We start from the raw sequence: 19,951 nt of genomic DNA, 5'->3' as shown, positions 1-19,951 counted from the left end.
TCACAATACAAATATAAATAAGCGCAGCCCAGCGGGCTGCAACAGTTGGGTGCAGCTGAAATATTTAACTGGAGGTTGTAAATTACCATAACAATTCGAAATTCTGGGGAGCTATGTGGGTCAACAAATGGAAAATCCCCTCCCGGCCAAAACCCCATCATGATATGTCAGCAGAGTTGTTAGCACAGCCGCACAAAGGTTAAACTAAGGCATTGAATGCTTTTCCAGCTTCAAGCTAATGCAAATGGAGTTTGGATTAAGTTAACACCCCGATTACCTTGAGGCCGTCTTTATATAACTCCTATAAAGCAAATCATTTAATGAAGATATTGTCTAGTTCTCATAGATTTGATCTGTCTTAATTCTATGATGTGACCGAAGTTTGTGGGCGGGGAAAACTGTTTAAATTACTTAACTCTCTTGATACCAAGTGATAAATGGCTACACCAAAGCAGTGGACAGCCAAACGATATACGTTTATGGTAACTTTGATTTATTGGGTTCTTTCATATAATTGCATTCATATTTAAATGGGGGCTTTGCACTTAAAAACAAATTTATCTGATCGCATTTGAATTCAACATTTAAGAAAGCTTAAATGGTAAAGGTTATAGCTTTTGAAAGTTAAGGAAAATAATTCTAAAATAATTTAAATGATTGATAATAGGAACAATTTCAAATGAAATATTATTATCAAACATGATGATTTAACTCCGTCGTGCCCATCCCATTTTCAACCTTATAAACTCTTCTTTCCACTTCAATTAATATCCGAATCCGAATGCCCGACAAAAAACTCCCCATAATATTTCAATTAGTGTTCGATTGATCCAACTCCGTCGAGCCAAGTCAATGCTCCTTTTCAAGTTCAAAGTCAAGTCAGTAAAAAAACACCAAAAATAAAAAGATATATATAAAATGAAATACTGGGTCTAAACAAACTTAAGACTCTGCGGAGCATTAATCAATTGTCGTGGCTCACTCTGCCTCTTTTCCCTGGCTATTTCGTCGCGACACTTTTCTGCCAAATTTGTACAAAGTTAATTAACAGGTTTCATTGTCTCGGCGTCTTTTGGCGGCTCAAACGAATACACATTTTTGTATTTTTCACATTTTGTTGCTTAGTTTTTTTACGACTGCAATAAAACAAATTATTGTGGGGGCGTATACGTTATGGGAGGGGAGCTACATTTGCATACTGAATGGAGGTGTGTGTAGTGGCAAAGAAAGCACCTGAAACAAGTTGCAAAAATAAAGCCGGTTCCTGCTGCTTGTCCTAAACACACTTAATTAAAGATGCAATTTTTGGTTTTTAAACATTTGAAGGGGAAGAAACACTGCAATAAAAATGACACCTGTTGGAATGTACTATATTCTGGCGAAAATATTAGATAACTTAATTGATTGAAAATTGATTCATTTTTCGCATATAACCATGCTCATTTTTCTTTGAATAGTTTCTGATTTAAGCACACCCTAATTTGGCTATTTTCGAAAATTTGTCTGTTTGATACGGATGGATATATTTATGTATGTATCTTTTTGATTTTTGCTTTGTTATTTTCTTTATGGTTTTTGCATTGCACGTGCAGCGGTTTCAAAAAAGGCAGCGTATGTGTGTGTATGCGAGAGAGAGAGAGAGATCGCCCACGCATACAAGCAACACACTGGCACAAGTTTGCTATCGATAACGTAGTCAACTCGATAACATACTCACTCTTCCCACACCAGTTGAATCCATATCTTAAGGCTTGTATCAGCTGTTCTTTGTTTTGGTTTTGAAACGGAATAGAAATAATTATGAATATTTGAAATTGTAAAACCAAAAAAGCTGTTAGCTGAGAAACAAAAATACAAAATTCTCATATATTCTTATATATTTTTACCTATTTTAGCCATACATGTTAGACATTTGTTTACGTTAAAACAGCTGTTAACGTTTGCTCCCTGGTGGTGATATATCCAACGAAACACTAAAAATATTACAAGTCTTAATTATTCGCTAAATATCATAAGGAATTAGTTTAAACTCCACTTTTGTGGACCTAGAGCCCTAAGATAAGTCTAAATGCCCATAACTCGATAACACTAAAACTCCAAACTGATATTTTTCTCTTTTTGGTTGCGTTTCTTTTCTCTCTCTCTTTGCTTTTCTGCTCTCTGAGAGCTTTCCTGCTCTCACGATCGTTGCTCGCCTTAAGCTCATTTTATTTTGTTCTGCCTGCATTCAGCTGGCGGCAGCGTCGCAGTAAACATCGCGCGTTTTAAAAGCGGCAAAAAACAAAGATCGTGTTGTGTTTTTATTGTGTTTCTCATATTCGCTGCTGCGGATTATAATAATAAAACGAAATTCATGCTATAAAATGTGTTAAGTAATGTAAGAAAGATTTCAAACGAGAAATATATAAAAAAAAAACACCGGCTACGTGCAATTACGAAATTCTGTCTGTGACATGTGTGTGTGTGTGTTTCAATGCGTGCGCTTTTATTTCCATGTGTGCGTCTATAAATAACAGCAATAACAACAATAACAGCAGCAACAAAAGGCGAAAAGCCAAAGAAGCGAAAAAGCTAAAAATGAAATATCAACAGCATGAAATGACGGGTTGATTGACTTGCAGGAATTTTAAGAAAAAACGATCAAAAAACAACATAATTCTTATCCCCAGATTAACAAAAATCCAGAAGCTGTAGCTTCCGTTGTTTTTTGTAGGGGAAACGCCAACGAAACGCATTTAAATCGCGCTAAAAACGCAATCGCTGTAAGTTAAACACCTATTTGCTACAAAAGTACACAGTAATCTATTAAGATCTTGCTTTTTGTTTATTAATTAACCCTTAGAAGTAGTTTAAGTGTGAATGTTTAAGTGTGAGTTGAGAATCGTTTAAAGACTTCTTACTTTCTAAGAATTAAAGTTCATAAACTCTAAACTTTATGTATCATAAAAAAATTCCCCAAAACGTATTATTTTCGCCTACGGGTGTTTTAGATATTTTTGCGGTTACTCAAATTTATCCTAAAATGGAATTTCCACTGTGACCGCAACAAAATTTTCTTAGCACTTAGTCATTTATAAATTAACAGACCTACTTTAATTCTTATAAAAAAGTAATCTGTTCAAAGATATTATTTTATTTTATTGTTAAAATTAGGACAATAACTTTACGTTTTATATATTTTTATATTTGTAGTAAAAAGAGTTAAAGTGCATTTCAACTACAGTGTTTTTATTCGAAACTTCGGTAATTTCCCTTTAAAGAAACCATATTGTTCTGTTCACTTAAGATACTTTGTTTGTGTGTGTGTTTGAGTGGGCATAAAGGCGTATTTCTGCAGAGTCATAAACTCCGAAACTTTATACATTTTTGGGGATTTTTTCGGCTTTTCTGCCCATACACACGTCAATGCAACGCCTATAAAAATCCACATAAAAGTCAAGTCAATCAATGAAAGGGCAGCCGAATAAATTACCCACAAAAGAGTAAAAAAACAAGTAATTTAAACGTTAAACACAGACGGCGAAGGCGCCATGAGTTATCACCTCCCATTTTGTAGGCAAGGCTGCAATTTATCCAAGCAACAAGTTTATTAAAATCGAATTAGTTTTCCCCCAAAAAACTAAACAGACGACACCCACATAGTCTGAAAACAATGAGCCCCAATGGAGCCGCAAGTGCGGAATTTTGGCAATTCCGGGAAGCGTACCTATGTATGTATGTTCCATCCGCATGTCCCGCAGCCTGCGTTCTTTCTCTCTTGGCCAAACAATTTGATTTGCGTATTCCCACATGTTTTTCCAATATACATTTTCAATTTCCATTTCACTTGATTGAAGTTTTGGCCTTTTGTACATGGTTTTGTTTACGCCTTAAACAAGAACACCGACACACGCGCATATTTATTTAGATTCACACGATCGAATTGTTATTCTTGGCGGGGGCAACTAAAAACTGACCAAAATAACTAGAATAAATAAACAATTTGATTAGGCAAATAAAAATATAAAGTAGAATAAAAAAAAGTCTTGTCAGAAGTGGGATTCGAACCCACGCCTACAGAGTAGACTGCGACCTGAACGCAGCGCCTTAGACCACTCGGCCATCCTGACTATGAAAGTAACGAGAACTGGAAAATGTTCTGTGAGAATTCTAGTTATTTCGATCAAATTTCTTTAATTATATAAATTAAAAAATATAATTAAATTAAGCATAAGCAAAAAAAGAGAACCATACTAGATAATCGTAAGTGCACACTTTTTGCTCGGACGTCTTGTTGAACAGGCTTTACGAATTATGTTAGTTACTTTAAATACTTTAATTAGCACTTAATTAATTATTTATATTTGAAAAAAAAAATCTTGTCAGAAGTGGGATTCGAACCCACGCCTACAGAGTAGACTGCGACCTGAACGCAGCGCCTTAGACCACTCGGCCATCCTGACACATGGGATGAGCATACCAAATGCGCGTTTTCCACATCGTTCGCTCGTTCATTCGTTCTGCTATAAAACAAAGTGGTTTATAGAAAACTGCCATAACTCAACCAGATTGTCCGAGATTTTATGCAAATTAACTAACTTTCTTACCATTATTTCCATCAAGTGTATATGTAAATATATATTAACTGTTCATATGTATTCGCGGTTAATAATTGTGGACGTTAATTTGCTGGCATTACAATAATAATTGTGAGTTGAGTAACAAGAACTGTGCAATTTGGTGACGGTATAATTGCAAATAAAATCGATTCGATCAGCTGCTTTGCCGCTGCACTTTGTGTAAATGCCGACAAACTGTTTACAGAGTCGCTTTCGTACTGATATATATCTTATCTCTGGCCTTTCGGGGTTGGGCTGGCGTAGAAATCGCAGACAATCGCCGCCGACGAACAAAAGAAAACAAGGCCTTTCAGAATATATATATATGTATACAATATCTCTGCGGATTTCCCAAAAAGCGTAACTGGTAAAGAGGTCAAGACCCGTAGCATTCCTCGATTCGAGCCAAAAGCGAACTGGCTAATAATAATCCGGTTCGAGGGGGCGTGTCTCCGCCTTGGGAACGGAACTGAGGAACAAAAAAGCAACAACCGAACCCTTCTCATTAAGCGGCGTCCGTCTTTTGTTGTCTTTTAATATTTTGTATTATTTATTATGACTGCTCGCCGCGAGAGTCCGCGTTTTCGCCGGGGAAATGGATATTTTAATGAGTTTGGCCAGGCACTCGTTGTCGACGACAGTTTTCCCGACGCGCAATGTTTCGTAGTGGGAAAAATTCAAATTAGATTTTGACACTGCTCGGGAATGATACATTCGCAGACGAAGAATGGATGGGCATTGTTTATGCCTTTTCCTTTGACTCGATGCCGACATCTTCATACGCATATAGTACATATAGATATAGCCCATAGACATCTGTCTAATCTAGCGAATGGACGTAGTTTTGCATTTGCGCATTTTTCCGCTAATTATTTGTTTATAGCAGGAAAATAACCAAATCGAAATCAAATCGCAAAAATGTGTTTTGACAAGCGTCGAGAAAGTATTTTTGCCATTGAACTTGCTGCCTTGTTGCCTTTCCCTTGCTGCTGATATGTATTTAAAGTAAACAAATTACAATGCAGTCGAAGTGGTGGAGAGGAAAATAAACGGAGAGCTAAACCCAGTTTAGTTCGAAGGCAAGTCTCGCTTGATAAGTTATACTCATTTATAATCATCGAAATGGGTCAGCAGTACTGCTCAAGTCGAGCAACAATTGCGCACGCAATTTTTATTCATTTAGAAGGCATCAAAAAACCATTAAACTGCGAATATGTTATATCTATATATATTTGTATATAAAAATATGACAGCATTGGAGAAAGAAAGGTGGGGGAATACGAATTGGCCGAGGGTAATATAAAACTGACACCATTTAATAACCAGAGTGAAGTGAAGTTAAGTTTGCATTTCTCATTGGCTTATTTGTTTGTAAACAAAGCATGTTGTAGCTGACACAGTTGGTTTGGATTCTGATTTCGATTTCGATTTCGATTTCCAGGCCAGGGGCTCAATGCCATTTGGCTGGGTCAGTTCTGTGGTTACCATATAAATATATGTACTACTCAGCGAATGCAGAGAATATCGCGAAAGCTACTCAGTCAACAAATTCGGAACGGGAATCAGAACCATTTGTCGTACAAGGTCTGGACGGGTTAGGTAGCTATCAGTTTTTCGGAGTATCGAGTGTTATCTGGACTGGGAGGGGATTCCTCTGGCCATAAACTCGTTCCATTAATGCCCAAACAAACCATTTCCTCAGGGTCAAACAATTGATGAATGACTTTTCAGCGTAGTCATGTTCAGGCCGTGATAAGCCATTTCGAGGCACGTCTAATGCACTTTACTGCCCCTTCAATTACCCAATATCATGTGAATAAAGCTCAGCAGTACAGCAACCAGATAGTGGTTTCCACTTTTTATTGAATACCAATATACATGGCGTGAGAAATTACTTGTGTGCGATTTAAGGGGCTTTTTCACCCCACCCATCGATAAAACACAATAAAAGTAAACCATAATAAACGCAAAATATACATGCTTTAAATTACGAACAAAAAAATAAATAAATAAATATATTAATATGACTCCCAACGATAATGAATTATCCAGACAGAAGGACGGACACGGTTTGATCACCTCAGTTGTTTATCCTGCCCAAGAACATACATACTTATAGGGTTAAAAATGCTTTTCTGAATTAAAATAAAAAAAATTCTTGTCAGAAGTGGGATTCGAACCCACGCCTACAGAGTAGACTGCGACCTGAACGCAGCGCCTTAGACCACTCGGCCATCCTGACTTGGTAAATCGACGTGTCAAAATATTCTTCCAACCGAAGGCCACATACAAACAAAGCAAAAAATAACCAAAATGTGTGCTTTACGATAAATCTTATGTTTATATTGTGGCTGTCGAATAAATTTGTTTTTTGGTTGCGATGACCCATCAGATTTAGCGGTCATAGAGTATGATCAATGCCCTCAAGAGTTGAAAGATCATTTTTCGAGTGAGTTCGTCTTCTTTATATGATTTCACAAGTAACCAAACGTTCCAAGGTGCAAAGGCTGAGAATTATGAAGGGTCAGCTAGTTAATGGAATTCTGGATAGATTATAGTAATTCTAGATAGTCCAGGTTCTTGATGACAGCTCTTTGTTTATATCTGTTGGAGATTTCTTCTATGTTTTCTTCAGAAATCAAAGTATTGAAGATGTAAAAGCAGGCTGTTTGTGGGTAGGGATTATTTATATTCGAGTATTGCCAGTATTTAGAATCAGCAATAAATAAAAAAAATCTGCAGATGCAATGTTTCGCATACAAATGAGATTGACCACTTCTAGGTTGATTAAATTGCTGTGAAGTATCACAAATTTCATGCGAAAGTTTGGGTAACTCGATTTTTTGATTAAATTCTTAAAAATATCAGTGATGAATATCGTCTTTCCTTGAATTTTTGTATTTTTAAATACTAAGGCGTATAGAATTAAATGGAAATTTTCGTATATGCCACACAAATTGAATAATAGAACATCATAGCAAATGTGAAGATATTGTCGGGAATATTAAGAAGAATGTTATTTGCGAATTCGAGAAGAATCTCCTCTTTAAACTTGATGTTCTTATTATGTACTTGTAGTCTTTAAGGTAAAGTTCTTTCCAAGATCTCCAGGCACTTCTAATGATCGTCTTCTGTTAACTTGTTGAAAGATTTCAGTGCTTAATTTTTAGTGAAAACTCAACACACGTTTTATACCTCAGTTCGTTAAACTAATTTTGTTTAACAGATCCTAAAAAAGTTCTTAATCAATTTTTTAGAATTAAATTAACCAATTTAACCTTTTACCATGTTTATCTTTCCTTTCCTTCTTTTTTTCCTTTTTCAACTGTTTCTTCTTCGGTGGAATTGGGGCTGCCAACCTCTTCCGCTTTGAACGCTTCTTAAAAATAGAGGTCATCGAGAAGCGGTCACGATAGCGCCAGAAGCTCTGGCTTGTGGTCATCAGCAGGATGGTGGTCCATTTGCTTGCTAAGTGGATGTAGCGCTTGGTATTCGCATAGATATCACAAACTAGCGATTGGGCTTGGGTTAGGTTTACGAAGAATCTTGCAATATCAGGCCCACAGCGCCTTACGAAGATCATATACCAATTCAATCCAAATCCGGAGTAGATATTATTGGCCACCGGTTTCAGCAAAGGTGCGACTTTCAAAAACTTGCCATCATTTTCGACCTCAACATCAGATGCACTCGAAGAGCCCTGGCCAGAGGGTTCCTCAGAAGTTGCTCCTTGAACTTTCATTATGTTATTTCTAATGGAGTGAATCCAATTTTCTTTTTTCTGACAATTGAAAAGCATTGCCAACTAAGTTAGGAACATGATGCCGCGATTATTAGTATCGAATTTAATCGATATCAAGTACGAATATTCGTGGCCAGGGCTGAAGTTTAGAATGAAAAATAAAATACCAAAATCATTTATCATTTTGTACCGATATTGACACGCCCCGTCAATATAAATAATTGCTAATTGCTAGCCATGATTAATGTCTGGCATCTTTTGGCTCCAAAAACATTCGACTCGCTCAATTTGCATAATTGCAATTTATTGTAAATCCGTGTGCAAATATGCAAGAAATTCGCAGCAGCTCTTTAAGGCAAACCAGAGGCCAGCGGCTTTTCACGATTTCAATTTTGGTTTTGTATAATCTTGACTGTCTGTTTATTTAGCTTTTCAGTCATATGCAAATTTCGAGTTTAAATAAATCCCACTAATTGTTGGCAACCTCTGAGAACTCCGAACAAAACTCCTTACTATTTCATGAGCCGTGCCAATAATCGGTTGGCAATCAATCAGCGTGTGTGCACTTCATCTGACATCGCTGCTAATTAGTTGTCTGTCGGCCAGGCTTTAACACTGCAATTGTCCATGTGGGTTAACGATTCAGTAATTGATAAATTGCCTATAAATTGCCCGGGATGAATGTGTTCCACGGCGAGTGACAATTTAGTTTCTTAAAGTTCGTGCCAAATGCGTCCTATTAAGGTTGCTAATTGAAGTGATATTGCATAGGCTTCAGTCTGGGTTAGGGAAAGCAATGGATTTAATTAGTAAAAACTTGCAAGATTGTTTATAATTAAGCCTAATTTTGTTACCTTAAGATCCTTATCTGATTTTATTAGTTTAATAGACTTTTAATGGCTTGCTAATCCATTATGCTATTATCATAACGTTGTAGATTATCAAATAATCAACTACATCTAGTTTCCTCCATGTATTACGATTATTTTCTCATGTTTCTGTGCCGAGTTCAAGGGCAATCTTAACTCAGACGATCTCTCAACCCACCATTTTTTAGACAAATAAAGTCCAAGATTCATTCACGTTTCCAAGTAACTTAACTATATATATATATCTATATATCCATATACTGATGCCCATATGTGTGTATATATATTTATTACAGATTAACCCGAGAATTAAATGGCGTGTGGCTTTTATGGACGCTGGTCCCACGCAAAGTCACGAAAATTGGACGGAGATTTCTCATTGTCGGAGATTTCACAATTTGCCCGGCGACCACGTAGCAATTCTCAAGTTCAGCAGCGGAAAATGAAAATGCTTTGTCTAACCGATTTTTGAAATCAGTGGAAAAAAAAGTGTGTGAGCAAGAATATTTGCTTTAATTTAAAAGTTGTTTTATTAATCTCTAAGAAATCATTCTGGTTAATTTAATTTATGATTTAGCCAGCCAAGTGGGTCAAAAGAAAAAGAGAGAAAAAATAAACCAACATTGGCACGTCCCAAGAAATTGCAATATCAACAACAACCATTGTAACTTAACTTAGCTTTTTCACTTTGTTCCCTCACGCTTCGCCATATATAATTATGCAATCACTGCAGTTCCCCTGAATGCAAAAAACAACAACCATATCAACGGGCAATTCATTGATAAAAATCGTTGTCAAGGGCTATAAATTAACGAGTACCTCAAGAGGGTTAAGTATGAACAAAGAAAATTTAAAGCGACGGAAAATCAACATCAAATAAACTTAAACTTATTATAAACTTTACAAAATTACAATTTAAAAGCAAATTCAAAAAGGACTTAAAACAAAACTCATCACTTAATATAAACAAACGATTTTAAAAGCAATAAAATAAATAATTACTTATAATAAACTTCTTAAAAAAACAGTTTTATAAATCAGAAATAAGTTCAAAAATTACTGTGTATTACATATTTTATCAACGAATTTTAACAATAAACATATTACTTAAAGTATAGAAATCTCATCAAAAGCAATATATAACAAATAAATCATCACTACTTTATATCATATAACAGCTATAAACAATAAAAGTATCTAAAAAGTATCAATATAATCCAAAAAGGCAACAAAATAAAAGTGTTCAAAGTGCAATAACATTAGTGTGTTAAACAACAGCAGCTGTTAAGTCAACAGTGATAGTGGGAGGATCAACATTGGCAGAGAGAGAATTTGAACAACATAGGAAATTTTAACATCTCACCACAGCAGTGAGAGTAACAGCGAATAATGAACTCGCCACAGCTGGTGCACACAGCTGCGCAAGCTCACCACTCTGAGAGCGCTGGCCAAGCAGCGCAGTCGACTCAGCCAGGAAATAAATATGCGCCTGGAAGAAGGCTAGCTGCGCGGCAAACTCTTCGCTTGGCCATACCCAAATCGCAAGGTGTTGACCTACTAAATCAGCCAACAAGTGTTGGGCTCTTTCGACCCTCGCCCTCGCAATTGCCACCGGCACCAATTTTAAAGCGCGTTCCAGCAGTCAGCAGCTGCAGCAGTGGAATACCAAAGTCGGCTTCACCACTGGAATCTCACCATTTGCCTAATGTTACGCCTACCACTGCCCACTCACGTTTGGCCTATGGGGCCGGTGGAGGTAGTGGCTGTTCCAGCGCCTCGTCTGCATCCAATTTTTTGGGAGTGCGTAAACCCAGCTTGACCTTGAACTCGTCGGATATTAGGAATAACAATGATCTGTTCGCCTTTCCCAAGGATATGTCGCCTGTCATGAGTGGTGAGTTTACTTGTATTTCCTTTTTTAGTTAATAATATTTATTTTTTATTATTCCTTATAGAACACTCCCACTCGCCCATGTTCACGGACTTATCTTCGGCCAACAGCAATGGATCCCCGACACATCACCACCAACTGGGCAGACTATTCAGCTTGAGTCCTTCGAGCATCAGAAGTTACGGAAATGTAAGTGGCTTTTATATTATAAATAAAATAAATATAAATATTATTAAAATAAGTTTACAGGGTACATAGAAGTCCGCTTTGCTAAGACCTCATATGTCCCTTTTGGCTTTATAAATTCTCACTCGTAATAATTGCCGATGGCTATTTATAAACAAGCAGAGCGAGCAAAGGTCATGACTCACTTGGAGCTCTTCTCTGGCTTTATGCTAACCATAAACTCTCACTCAAGCTTTTGTTGTCCCTCATTCGTTACCTTTTACAACCCCCGACGCCTCATTTTGGGCTCATTTTGATTATAGTTTTGCATGCACTCGGAAAAAAGGGATCGAAATTCCTGTAATTTTATGTCTTAGTTCAGATTAATTTTTGATAAAGAAAGAATTTCAATCTCTTTTACAAATATTTTGCGTTCATGAGTTCAAGGATATTACTTACTGATCCTGATTTCCTTTAAGAACTTTCAAATGAACTAAAATATTTCTCCAAGTGCCCCCTTCAGGCCAAAGGCAAACCACGCTGAGCTTTGCATTGCCATATTTAAGCAAATCCATAACTCACACCTCACACGCGACTCTTTCTGGGTGTTTGGGGAGCTCATGGGGATTGGGGTTTCGAACCACTCCCTGACTTGGCGACTTTCCTAAAACCGGCTCCGGGCAGAAATAACTCTCTCCCGCACTCCCTGTGGCCGTAGGTAAATAGGTAGAAAATAGCGTCAACTTAATTAATAAATAACATTTAGCACGTTTTCAAAGCAGATGTATGGGTCTGGCAAGGAAGGTCTATAGAAAGGGGCAAGAATCGAGGCAAACGAGGCCCGTAGAGTATATAACGTTATAGCCACACTATTGGATGGATATAGCCGGTATGAATAATCGGCATTTGGCGTTGATTTTTAGCATGGCCCGTGCGTCGTTAAGCAAATTTCTCGTTTGCGAATGCCCTACAAGGGGTATATTGATTCCTTCTTTAAGTTTGCTCCTTAAAATATATATATTATCAGTCGATAGAGGTGAGGAACTGATTAATTTAGGTAATCGTGGCTGTAATCAAGGGGAACAAATAACTATTTGTGTTCACTGATCAGGTGATTAGATGAGGCAACAACCTTTTAATTAAGAAAATAACCGATGACCCATATATTGGAGGGCATTATACTTTGGCTGATAAGATGACCAGCTGACTTGTATGTTTTGATAGTAACTGTTATTATTATTAAGTTAAAGGGTTTTGATTGTAATGTAATGAAGTGTAGAGTTTGTGATTTATTACAAAGTTGATATGAATATATATCTTGTTATATTTATGATCTTTTATTATCTTGGGTGTTACCTTCTTATACCTAAACCCATATTAGATGCCAATTACTTTGATAATATTGTCATTTTTATCCTCGCTGCTCTTGTTGGAAATAATAACAATAATAATTATAAATATTTCCCAATCATTCCCCATTTTTATTATATTTTAAAAATCATTTTACCTCCCCTTAAGATCTTTTAGGGTATTCCCATAGCCATTTCCCAAACTTTGATCAATTAATTTCTTTCTCCCCATCGTTCTTAACTATCCGACAAGCTCTTCATGGCAAACACACAGAGAACGTGAGTCGCAGAAGATTGTTGTTAATATTATATGAAGTTGGGTGTATGACAGCGCCCGAGCATATTAATTAGTTGCTGGGTTTGTTGGGGAATCTTCCCGCATAGAGAGAGGGAGAGTGAGAGAGCGAGAGTCTCACTGAGAGAGAAGTAAAAATCGATTAGTACTGAGACCGAGACCGACGTTTCGAGGGGCACCATATAGTAGTGCCAGTGGAAATACAAACAAAGTCAACTCGCGGCTTGTTCGCATTATAAAGCTCCCCGAAAAAAAAAAAAAAAAAAAAAAATCAGCAAGGCAAGGCAAGAGAGGGGCACCGAAAAAAGCTACTTATAAACGGACGGACAACTGTGTTTTGGGTCTGGCATTTTGTGGTTTTCGGCAAGAATTCCATTTTCAGTATTTGTCGAATTGAGATGCGCACCGGTTCGTCTCCGATTCTGATTCTGATTCTGATTCTACTCTATCTGAGTTCTCTTCGAGAATCTTTGTACATCTACGAGATTAATTACTCGAACGTGGTTAGATCGTGCTGAACACCCGCGGAAAGTTGATGTGAAAAACCGTATAGCATGGGCAATCGTTTGAGCGGTCTGTGGTGCAAGAAAACAACATTGAGTATTACCCATCAAGAGCAGCAGCCGAATAGCCGGGAAACTCGTAACGATAAAGGCCCTCGCAGTAGCCATAAATCAAAACGAAATCGAACCAAGTCGAGTGGTTCGAGTGATGGTAGAGGAACCTTTCGTCTTGGAAGCGTACGTCGTTTATCATTGAGAGATAATACCAGAAAAGCAATTAAAAACCCTTTGGATAAGTCAAATATCTCGACCATTGAACAAACCTATCAGGAGTTAACCAACAAAGTTGATCCCGATTCGAACATGAAAGTTAATGCCCAACACCTAATGCCCACTGTCAAGGTTAGTTCCACTCAAATACCTCAATTATGTCATTTGTTTATGGTTTGTATTTTTCAAATTTGAATAGCAATAGAAATAGATATGCTTGCCGAAGTAAAAACAAAAGACAAAACTTGAATTATTCCGATATGCTACTCAGTTCACGGCCAAAAAAAAAAAAAACATAAAAACATCAGAAAACAAATTGTCCGAGTGGTTTCAGTTTCGGTATTCGATATTCGGCTGGCGGTGTCATTAGCATTTCGGGGTGTTCAGGTGTGTTCAGGTGTGTTCAGGTGTTTAGGTGTGTGAAAATGCGGATGCTTGTAAGGTGTCGCGATCGGGATTAGCCGCCATAATTTATGGCCAACATCTAATTGAAATCGTAAACAATAATAGTGAGCTATGCCGCCAGATGAGGGCATTAGGGAAGGCGATCTGGCCAAGGGTCTTTGGAACTTGTTTGATAACAAGCGGATAAGGTAAATGACGCAAGCTTGTTGTAGGTAAATTGATTCTATTTGTTGACCTTAGTCATTAGAATATCAAATAATATTTTATAATACCCCTTAAATAGCGTATTACTACAGAGGTAGAGTTTAGGGTTAGGGTTGTTGAGTAAATTTTGCGGTTTTGTTGGGAAAGGCAGTTTAAATAACAATGTAAAACAATCTTAAAAGATTAATCAAGAGAGTTCCATTAATGCATTTGTAAACTGTAAAAACTTAATTTAGAAACTGCTTTAAATAAATTAAATCTGCCCCCAGAGCCTCCTTTTAATCAGTGAAAAGGCCAGTCTGAGGCATAAATTACCTCTCTCTCCTCTGAAAACCAGAAACCCATTCCCTTATACATTCGATTAAGTGTTGGTTCAAGGAATTATTACCCCATCCCCCCCTTTTCCCAGCCCTCAAGTGACCCAATTCCGAGTCACAAATAAATCACAAAAATCGAGAGGAAAACGCAGGGAGAGACGAAAAAAACGTGTTAAGCACGCTTTGCATATAAATAAATAAACAATTTTGGAGCCGATGGCAAAAGGAAAATGCATAAAAATCAATTACGCATGAAAATTCCAATTGAGAGAAAATCAACGATAAGCTCAGGCGCATGCGTGGCCTTAGGCTGAAGTTGGGGTAAACATAATAAACGAACAAAAGGCGTGGCAACTTACTCTTGGAAAATGATAGCTCCAGGTTGGGAAGTTACGTCTTAGATGCGGATGCAAGGTACCAACAGATATCAAGCTCCCACGGTGGTGAGTCAGCGCTAAAAACTTCTTCGCCGCAACGCGATCGGTGCAAGCTGTTATTGGAGCCTCAATCATGGCTTTCTGATGACTCACAGATGTTTTAGGCGAAAGCCCATTCATTCATACGTAGTAGATACACGAGTAGATACAGATACATGGCGTGAAGAAAATAATTCAAGTACAGTGGAGACTCGAAACTTACAAGATTTGGTTTGACTTTTATTATAATTTCTTCCCTTTTCTTCTCTTAGCTAAATGTCAGCAAAAATGTGCTTATATCTCAAAAGATCATATAACAGTGTGTTCATTTTCTAGTGTCTTTACTGTAATTGCAAAACAAAATAACAACCTCACAAGTTTAAGGTTTTCTTTTGCTGAATGAACATGACTCACTTGAAGGATTTTGGCACTTGACAAAGTTGTGATTAACTTAAACATTTCCCTCAATAAGTTCAAAGAAACTGGCACACTTTTAAGTGAGTAATTTTTTGCTGACCTGAATAGCGAAAGTTGCTGAAGGATGCGACAGATTAATGTGAATGAAAAGATGATGAATTAGCTGAGAAAAATTGCATAACCAGTAAAGAAAACGACCTTCCTTTGACCAGCTCATTCAGATATTTCGATAAATACGAGATGTAGGTGGCGCGAACTATTTACATCAGTTCAAGGTGTATCTTAAATTTCAGTTTGATTTTTTGTTTTTGCTTAGCTTTGGCATTTCCTGGAAAGGCGAAAGCGAGCAAAAAACCATTTGATAAACAAATTTCCAAATCAATTAGATTGAAAGAAACGAAAGAAGAAGAAGAACAAAACATGTTAAAAGATTTTTCCCATTTAAGACGCACGTGTCGATTCGAAATCAATTTGAGATGATTTCTGTTTGCTTAGATAAAGTAAATAAAACAAAATAGACAAACAGTGCAAATAAATAAATAGTAAATATAAACAGTGGGGAGACTACTCAAGAAGCTCAATGTTAGGGGGAAATCTAACTAAGATTTCCGTGAAAAATTCCTAGAAAATCATTGCAAAAATGCGAAAAAGAAAAGAGGTGAAAAAAAACATCGAAATAACAAGAAATCAAAACAAATATCATTTGCACCCAAAAGTCAAAAAGCAAACAACTTGTTCGGCAAAAGAGGATCACCCACTCTTTGCGCGCTCTCTCTCTCTCTCAGCCGTCTCTCTTTCTCTTTTTTCTTTTTTTTGAGGGGCAGCCGCCAGTCAGAAAAACTGAATTTCAGGCCTCAGTCTTGTGTCGAACACTCGAACGTCGAGTTCGTAGAGCGGAATCGAAGACAACGACAAATACAGAGAAAAAGAAATCAAAGAAAAAAATCAACTTAAAAATAATACAATAAATTTATTGTCTCAACTTAGTATTGTGAAATAGCGAAAATGCCTAAGGATCGAAATAAGTCCAAGTGAAAAGTGTGTAAAGGGAAAACTTGTGAATATTTTCATCAAATTGTGAACATAAATTAAAAAGAAAGCTAAAAATAAAATACACAACTGTGCGATTAAAAATAAAATAATCACAGATGTGACGTTTGAGATACAGAAAAGCATGTGCAAAATGTCTGGATAAAGATTTATATATACATATATATATATATATATAATCTGTATCTGAATCTGTATACTTGAAACTACAAATACTGTTTCTGCAATTACCAAATATTTTTATTTGCTTTCAAGTCACTTTTTAAACAAGTTTCTAGACTTCTTGTAAGAAATTCATACAAATTAGCACCTAAAATTATAAAAATAAATAACTCAAAGTGATGTGCCAAATGTTTTTATCAACAAATAGCAATACCAAGAATTAGTTGGCATAACTCAATATGTTTTGGCCAAAAGGAAAAGCTTTAATCTAAATCAAAATACAATATATATAATATCTAGAATTTACGTTAGAAAATGAGTGCGCACGTCTGGCCTATAGAAAATTCAAGAATAAATTTACATAAATTGCTGAAACAAAAATTAAGTGGGCTAATAAAACGAGTTAACAACAGAAAAACCGGTCTGAAAACAAATGTGCTTGGAAAAACTAAAACTAAAAACCAAAAAAACAAAACCAACCACAAACTGAATTTTGTTGCGTAGGCTTTTCGTCGCTTTGACAGAATTAAAATCAATCAAGACAGTCTCGCCCACTGAAAATAATAATAAAAAAAAAAAAAAAAAAAAAACTACAGCGGGCCAAAAGTGCAACAGGAAAAAGCGGTTAACGCCTTTTGTCGCTTTTGGCCCAGTCGCTTTGTTGGCATTTGTTGCATTAGCCAAGCGGAAACTCATTAGCCAGTTACATGAAGACACAAAGAAAACGCTGGCAAACGGAAGTGGGGAAAACCCCAAGCACGTGGGCTTTTCTGGTGCCTCAATGTGGGCTTTGAACTTGCTGCTGTTGCTGTTCCACGCCCAAAAGGTGTGAAAAACCAGACCAAAGTCGATTCGAGTCAAGGTCTAAACCGAAAGAAGCTGTAAATGTCAAACGTATCTTATTTGCATTTCTTATATGTAAAGTTCAAGCCAATGGAAAGGTCTGGAAATGCTGTAAGAAATGATGTTGGGATTTTCCAAAAAGGGTTTTTTTTTATTGATTTTTGTAGAGCATTAAAAAGATCGTAAAGCCAAGATTGGAAGGGGTTAAGTCTTTTACAATAAAATGTTTGAAATTTATGAATGTTTGCTTTGGTCTTAAGCTATTATTAGGCTGTTAAAAGTCAATTTTATTAATTTGTATGAATAAAAATCTATACTTTTGTTAATATATTTAGTTTTTTAGAAGTTTAAAAGATTGAAATCTTCAGTTCCCTCTTGATTAGCTGTTTTCTTATAACCTTTAGATACACATCATTCAAGGGAATCACATTAAATAAAAGTTGTTAAGTGCAGCTCCAATATTGGGCATTGTTTCTGAGAAATACTGAGAAGTCAGAGCCTAAACTATCCATAGAAGGCAGGCATAATCAGCTACGCTTATTGTGTATCTTGCAGATACATTTGTCACAGGCACGGCCAGGCACAGAAACCAGTTCTGTGGCATTTCTTGTGTAAGCCTTTCTGAGTGCGATCTTTTGTGGCCGCTTTCGTATCTTTCTTTCGGTTAACCGTTGTTGGTTGCCAAAACCAGACAACATTTAAAATACAAAAATAAAGAAAATACACAGAAATACAAAAATACAAAAATATAATCACAATAAAGCACACGAGCACAAAAACCAGATGCTTGATAATTGTTTATGCGCAACAATGCTGAAACGGTAAAATACTTTTGGGCCGAAAAACACTTTCAGAATGCGATTATGCGGATAAATTACTTGGTTTTTCTGCTGTTAACCCATCTCCCAAAGGAATGCTAATCGTGTGTCGGGCTTGTTAATAATTTTATAAATGAAAAATGTTTTTGTTTTTGTTCTTTTGTTTCGAATTGCTAAGAATTCCTAGGAAAAATGCCAACGAACTACCATAAATAAAAGGTAAACACAAACAGCGAGTGCCGAAGGAAAAGCCCCTCGAATTTAACAGTGTTTTTCAAGTGATCAAATTTGAATAATTTGGAAACCAAATCAAAGTGTATTTAAGTGAAAGATTAACAATAAACAATGGTTGTCACATCGACTAGAAGTCCGCTTCTGGCGCAAACCCAGCCGGCAAATGCCACTTCCAGTGGCAGCCACACTTCAGCCGGCCTGCGATCGCGTCTCATATTCCCCCGGCAGCATTATCAGGTAAATTGTCAATCAATTCCATTCGTTCAACCAAAAAAGTTCCTCATCGATGGCCCAATTGTGCCGCCGAGTCAAGGGTTTCGGTGTTGAGTGTTTGGGTCACAGGGTACATTAACCCCGAGGCGCCGTCGCGGGTACAAAATGACCAACCAGACGGCGGCGATGGTTGGTGAAAGGCCACGCTAAGACAACGCTAATTCTGGGGGTACCTACATATATATATATATTTTACCTATATAAAAACATGATTTTATGATTGCTTTTGTGACGTAATGATACCTGTTTTTGTGTGACAGAAAGAGAACGAAAACAACACGTCGAAATTTGTTAATGACTTTGTATGCACTATGGGTGAAATTCTAAGAAACTGCAGTGGCATTATGTGTCTCGAAAATATACAAAAATAACGATATTTCCGGTCCAAGGGCACACAGTCTAAAGTAGCACGTTTTCTCTGATAAGAAATTAAAAATATATTTGATATTTTGACAAGCCTTTCATAAGAACAGGAAGTGCTAAAAATATATGGAAAGAAATTTGTTAAGTTTTTAAAAATTTATATTCCGGAAATTCCCCGAACTTTATAACAAGTTAGTTATTAGATTATCCCAAACTTTAGATAGCTTTACAGATACAAACTATTTTCCAAGGCCAACTCAGATTGTAAATTCAATTCTTAATCGATTTACTTGCAGACATAAAACGCATTTCGAGCTGAAAGTTGCAACGCATATTGGTTGGCTTAATGCCACACATTTAATACCGCCAAACTATTGAAAATAAACATTAATTTTCCACTTTTCAAACGCGTTTTCGTGTTGTATGTTTTGCTTTGCACAACGTTTGGCAAATTCAGAGAAGAAAACACAACACAAACCATTAAAATTGCCGGCACATAAATCGAACGAAATCGAGCTATTTGTTTATAATTAATTTCATGCGGCTTTTGTTTATTGGGCTGGAAATGCGTCGGCTGGAAATGCGTCAACTGCAGTTGGCCCGGGGGGCTTTCCAATTTGGCCATTATAAGTGGCTGTTAGCCCAGATATATCAGATAGATATTGAATTGATTCCAGAAGCTCGAAGGAAAAACCAGCTGCCAATTTGCACTCTCGACCTGGGCCAAGAAAGTCTCTGGGGCCCTATTCTCTTAGATGGGATGGGAT

At 36.8% G+C, this 19,951-nt stretch overlaps 3 protein-coding genes and 3 non-coding genes across 10 annotated transcripts in view; 1 reads left to right on the top strand and 5 right to left on the bottom strand.

Annotated features, from left to right (window-relative positions):
• Positions 1–4,026: 4,026 nt before the first annotated feature.
• Trnal-cag lies at positions 4,027–4,109 on the bottom strand. The gene has a single exon. It is a non-coding gene; the product is annotated as a tRNA-Leu (tRNA).
• A 250-nt stretch (positions 4,110–4,359) lies between these two features.
• Positions 4,360–4,442, bottom strand: Trnal-cag. Its single transcript has one exon. It is a non-coding gene; the product is annotated as a tRNA-Leu (tRNA).
• Positions 4,443–6,757: 2,315 nt separating this feature from the next.
• Trnal-cag lies at positions 6,758–6,840 on the bottom strand. The gene has a single exon. It is a non-coding gene; the product is annotated as a tRNA-Leu (tRNA).
• Positions 6,841–7,150: 310 nt separating this feature from the next.
• On the bottom strand, positions 7,151–7,748 carry LOC108109764 (the record flags this gene model as incomplete). The annotated part of the gene is given in 4 exon segments (XM_017218438.2): positions 7,151–7,356; positions 7,359–7,588; positions 7,590–7,613; positions 7,615–7,748. Coding segments are annotated over 4 exon segments (594 nt in total), but the record flags the coding sequence as incomplete, so codon positions are not given.
• On the bottom strand, positions 7,573–8,404 carry LOC108109804. Its single transcript, XM_017218522.2, has 2 exons — positions 7,884–8,404; positions 7,573–7,827 (listed from the first exon to the last, which is right to left on the bottom strand). Exons 1-2 carry the CDS (start codon positions 8,395–8,397, stop codon positions 7,808–7,810), a joined length of 534 nt encoding a protein of 177 aa, XP_017074011.2. The 5' UTR covers positions 8,398–8,404; the 3' UTR covers positions 7,573–7,807.
• Positions 8,405–10,176: 1,772 nt separating this feature from the next.
• The window catches only part of LOC108109800 (NAD(+) hydrolase sarm1), a 38,604-nt gene continuing 28,829 nt past the window's right edge, over positions 10,177–19,951 (top strand). The window contains exons 1-2 of one of the 5 annotated variants that reach the window (XM_017218511.2): positions 10,177–11,103; positions 11,165–11,289. In XM_017218511.2, coding sequence (XP_017074000.1) covers positions 10,599–11,103; positions 11,165–11,289 — 630 coding nt within the window. In that variant the 5' untranslated portion in view covers positions 10,177–10,598. Of the gene's footprint in view, positions 11,104–11,164; positions 11,290–12,783; positions 13,815–16,014; positions 18,786–19,951 lie in introns of those variants that run through there. The other 4 variants (XM_017218512.2, XM_017218515.2, XM_017218513.2 and 1 more) reach the window with 4 other exon arrangements.

The sequence above is a fragment of the Drosophila eugracilis genome, unplaced genomic scaffold (genome assembly GCF_018153835.1).
Source record: "Drosophila eugracilis isolate 14026-0451.02 unplaced genomic scaffold, ASM1815383v1 contig_1104, whole genome shotgun sequence".
Lineage (NCBI taxonomy): Eukaryota > Metazoa > Arthropoda > Insecta > Diptera > Drosophilidae > Drosophila > Drosophila eugracilis.
Note: the sequence above shows the minus strand (reverse complement) of the source record. Positions and strands in the feature narration are given on the sequence as shown.